The following is a 4,454-nucleotide window of genomic DNA, read 5'->3' on the forward strand; positions in this document are numbered from 1 at the left end:
CACAGGGCGGGGAACAAATCAAGCCTCCAACCCCAGAGGCAATAATGCTACTCAGTCACTGTGTGTATATATATATATATATATATATATATATATATATATATATATATATATATATATATATATATATATATATATATATATATGTATGTATGTACACACACACACACACACACACACACACACACACACACACACAGTGGCTGAGTAGCATTATTAGCATCTTTGTTAGCATCATTATTAGCATCTTTGAATTGTATATATGTAGATCATTATAAGATCGTTAGTCTTATATATATATATAAGACTAACGATCTTTGTACAAACTAATGCAGGCAATTTACTCCAAACTGTCTGTTTTCTCATGCAGAGATGAAATCTTTAGCTCACATGCTGTAGGGAGAACATGGTAATGTTTGACACACAGAACCAAATGAATGTTGATTCTTTCAGTTAGCACATATTTAAAGATAAACAGCCTTTATACACCAGCTGCCAATTTGCGAATGCTGTAAATCAATTTGCCAAGATAAACATGGACCTGACACACTGTCCCTCGGCTACAACGTGACATTAGTAATGCTGGTCACTGCTAGCTGCTTAGTTTAGCATTGAGATTGTCTGAAGTGTGGATGCTAACACTAGAACAGTAAATAGAAAAGTATCTAGCAAAATAATTAACTAGCTAAATAAACTACAATCGATGGTATATGATAGTTAGAGCAGATGAGTTTGATTCTCAACAGCCTACTAGATAATAAACTTTGTGATATGTTGGCTTTCATCATAAATGTCTGGCAGTGGTCTACAGACATTAGCAAAGATATCAAGCTAGCTACCTAGTCAAAAAGCTCACGAGCACAGCAGATTGTGATGAGAAGAGAAGAAGGCCCAGTAGCAAGGCTCGAACCGGCGCTGATTTGAAGAGACAAATGTGCAGAAACAGACTGCAGTGAGACACAGCAACAGGTCAGAGCTACATCTAAAAAAAACACGACTCTCACACATTGTAGCTGTTATGTATTAGCGTTCTACAAGTCTTGGACAGCAGATGTGTGGTCATCGGTTAGAGTCCCCGCTTTTGGCAGGGGTCTGGCCCTGAGGTGCTCTGTGTTCCCCTAGGATTGCGGCAACCAGTGCTTCTGGGACGCTGATGCCATTGGCAGGGCTCAGAGGACTAATAGAAGGTGACTCGGGGGAAAACAGACGCTCTTTCTTGGTGTTCGCGGCCTGGCGGGGTGAAACAGGAGAGTCTCTGGGTTTCAAACTGAGGGACTGCAGAGCAGGTACGGCCGGGCTGCGACTGCGATGGTGCCGCTGTTGCCGTTTATTGGAGCGTGTCCTGGGACTCGGGCTGCGTGAGTTGGAAGCCAGCAGGACCAGAGTGCTGTCATCCTCAGAGCTTGCGTCCGAACTATCCGAGTGGGACGGACACGGCGGGGCAGGAGGGGAACAGACAGGTAGCTGAACCTGAAGGAGAGTGAGTGGAGCAGAACGGAGAAAGAAGGTTGGAGAGAGGGAAGACAAAATGAACAGAGGGGGATAACAAACAGTCTCAATATGGAGCGAATACAAAGAAGAGAGTCAATATAGTCTGACATTCAGAGGTGGAAAGTGTATGTGACTGTATTTATAATCTGTAAATACTTTTCATCATTTTATAGAAGAGAGAGAGACAGAGAGAGAGAGAGAGAGAGAGAGAGAGAGAGAGAGAGAGAGAGAGAGTATATTCTTATTTTTGTCTTGTCTGGGTTTTGTCTTGTCTGGTAGAATAAGAAACTATTAAGGGTGTTCCTCTATATAGACAAAACACCTCTTGTAAAATGATGCTTTTAAGCTTTTAACCTCTTCTCAGATTTTAGCCACGCCCCTGAGTACAACTTACTGCTGTGATTGGCCAGTGACTGTGTTTCAGTGTGTCACAAATACGACACAATAAAATGTTATTAAAATGCAACGGAACGTTCGATTATAACGACAATATTGACATGAAGTTTATCTTATGATGAAGTTTTTTACTCAAGGTATCAGATAACCTAACAGCAACAAAATTTTACTTTTCAGTATGATACATTTTCTAAACATCTTCACTAATAAAAAAACAAATCCTGATTTCGTGTTTTATCATCGGTGTGATTGCTTTTCACTGTGGAGTCTAATAAAATAGCTAACTGGAAGCACGGCGGTGCAGTGACTAACTCGGGTTATGGTCTGCTTTTGTTTTAACAATAAAATATTTTTTTTTTGTGGAACTGTTTGTCCTTGTTTAAAACACAATACAGACACAAATGAAACTAATCTCTCAAGCCCAAGTGAACAGCTTATTGCATAATATTTTCTGTGCTTAAGCCTTATGGACGCCTCGGGACGTTTTCGTCCATTAGGGGGCATAGTTTCCCTTATCTGTAATTCTAAATGAAACTTAAAAAAAGCACTGAACTACTGTAAATGATAGTAAATGTGACTTGTACATGTGTTTACCTGGAACGGCTCTGTAATTCCCACAATGCTGTTCATGTTGTGACTGTAGTAACCCAGCACGTATTCTCCTGAATCTCTAGGCAAATCCTCTTCGGGAAAAGTCACCTGGAAGCAAAAGGAAAACTTGTCTACACGCAGCAGATACTGGCACTTGCTGGTTCGGCCATAGTAAGGGCTTTAGCGTAAGCTCGCACACTAAGCAGATTGTCTGAGTGCTTTTCAGTCTTAATGTTTATTACCTGAGTGGAATGGTCTGTTTTGGCCCAGACATAGGCTGCATAGTCCTTGTGGTGTTTGAAACCCACCTGACAGAAAGGAGGTCACAGAGGACATATATTATTAAAACAACATCTAAAACACACATCATGATATGTGCAATAGTGCAACGTTGAATCCGAGGATGTCTATTCCCTGCGTTTTAGGAGAAGATGACACTCTGCTAGGTGGTTTGTTTGCTGTTGTTTTTTCCCTGTTAGCTCAGATGTCAACTTCTGACATTAAATAAGAAACACTGCAGTGTCATGGACTTAGTCTTTATTTAATAATTTACCAACACATCTGAAGGACATCATGATCTCACCCATTTTGTAATGGTGCATTTAAATGGAATTTGACAGGATTAGTCTGAACACTCCAAATGCTGGTAATTCGAGTGGTAGCAAACACACTGTTGCTAGGTAACTGGTAAACATGATGCTCAGCACAAGCAGGGAAATTAATAATAACTAATATAATGTATGAATTAGCTAGCATACTAGCTTTTAATGTAGAATCACTACTTACTCTGGGTAAAAACGTTAGCCACAATGTTTTCATCTTGGAGCATTATTAATGATTGCGTAACATCATGTAATGCAACAGTCATATTAAAGTGTTTTGGTGTCCATATTGGCCTCCATTGTTAAAATTCCAGTTCATTGCACAATAAATCATTAGCTAACACACTGACAGGTATAACAGATATATCTAACATTAGCAAATTTTTGGGAACAGACCCAAAATTTAGGCTTCAGCACAAACTCCATTACAATAGACATACAACAGTGCTCTCACACCATATAGCTACCATAACACCATAACAGGATGTTGTTAATATACCTTTCGGGACACTTCTACATTTCTACTCCACACTATACTCATTACGTAATATATAATGTTTATGTTTTTTGTGTCTATAGGATAATTACAGTTTGGAATGTATAGATTTGAAATGGTGATATTAAATATTAATATATTATATTGTTGTTTTTGTTATCATGTATCTAGCGACATTCTAATTTCATCACCTGTCACTGTCACAACCAAAACATATCCAATATTCACTTTTTTTTATTTTGATATAATTTTGTAAGCTTAATCAAGCAGGATCGTAGGTCAGCTTGTGGACTTCCACTTAAAGGTCATTAGACTCAAATCAAACTGTGTACACAACATCAAATATAACTAAAATTCATTTGAGCACTACAACAAGGTAACAAGCTACTTGCATTTGTTGATAAAGTTGTTTGAGACTAGATTCGTCTGCCATGTTTTTCAAAGCTGAGATGCTTCAGAAAATATGATGTCATTTCCAGTAAAGAATATTGTGAAGGTTGATTCTCCCTGTTTTGCATTGTGGGAGTTTTTAGGGGCAAAGGTTCCACTGTACTGAAACAATTTTACAATTGAAAAAGAGATGCACCGGCAGAGAGAGAGAGAGAGTGAGAAAGAGAGAGAGAGTGAGATAGAGAGAGAAAGAGAGAGAGAGAGAGGCAGTTGCATTAGTGATTTATAATGTTTATAATATTTCAGATCCTTGAACCTTAAATGAATTTTTCATTGCAATCAAAAGAAGAACTTTGTTCTTGTTTATTACATGTGTAATTAAGTCTGTTGATGCGTTATGGACACATAACCAAAAAAAGCTGACAAATATGAGTCCAAATGGAGATCAAATGTAGAGGAACAGACACAGTTTTGTTAGTAGAAAACTC

At 38.5% G+C, this 4,454-nt stretch overlaps 1 protein-coding gene across 4 annotated transcripts in view; it reads right to left on the reverse strand.

Annotated features, from left to right (window-relative positions):
- Nucleotides 1–923: 923 nt before the first annotated feature.
- Nucleotides 924–4,454, reverse strand: part of LOC113661305 (inositol polyphosphate 5-phosphatase K) — a 25,374-nt gene continuing 21,843 nt past the window's right edge. For 3 of the 4 annotated variants that reach the window (XM_027175362.2, XM_027175364.2, XM_027175363.2), the window contains exons 11-13: nucleotides 2,721–2,786; nucleotides 2,482–2,586; nucleotides 924–1,470 (exon numbers count right to left, since the gene is read on the reverse strand). In XM_027175362.2, coding sequence (XP_027031163.2) covers nucleotides 1,060–1,470; nucleotides 2,482–2,586; nucleotides 2,721–2,786 — 582 coding nt within the window. In that variant the 3' untranslated portion in view covers nucleotides 924–1,059. Of the gene's footprint in view, nucleotides 1,471–2,481; nucleotides 2,587–2,720; nucleotides 2,787–3,968; nucleotides 4,129–4,454 lie in introns of those variants that run through there. The other variant, XR_007138903.1, reaches the window with a different exon arrangement.

This window comes from Tachysurus fulvidraco, chromosome 20 (genome assembly GCF_022655615.1).
Source record: "Tachysurus fulvidraco isolate hzauxx_2018 chromosome 20, HZAU_PFXX_2.0, whole genome shotgun sequence".
Classification (NCBI taxonomy): Eukaryota; Metazoa; Chordata; class Actinopteri; order Siluriformes; family Bagridae; genus Tachysurus; species Tachysurus fulvidraco.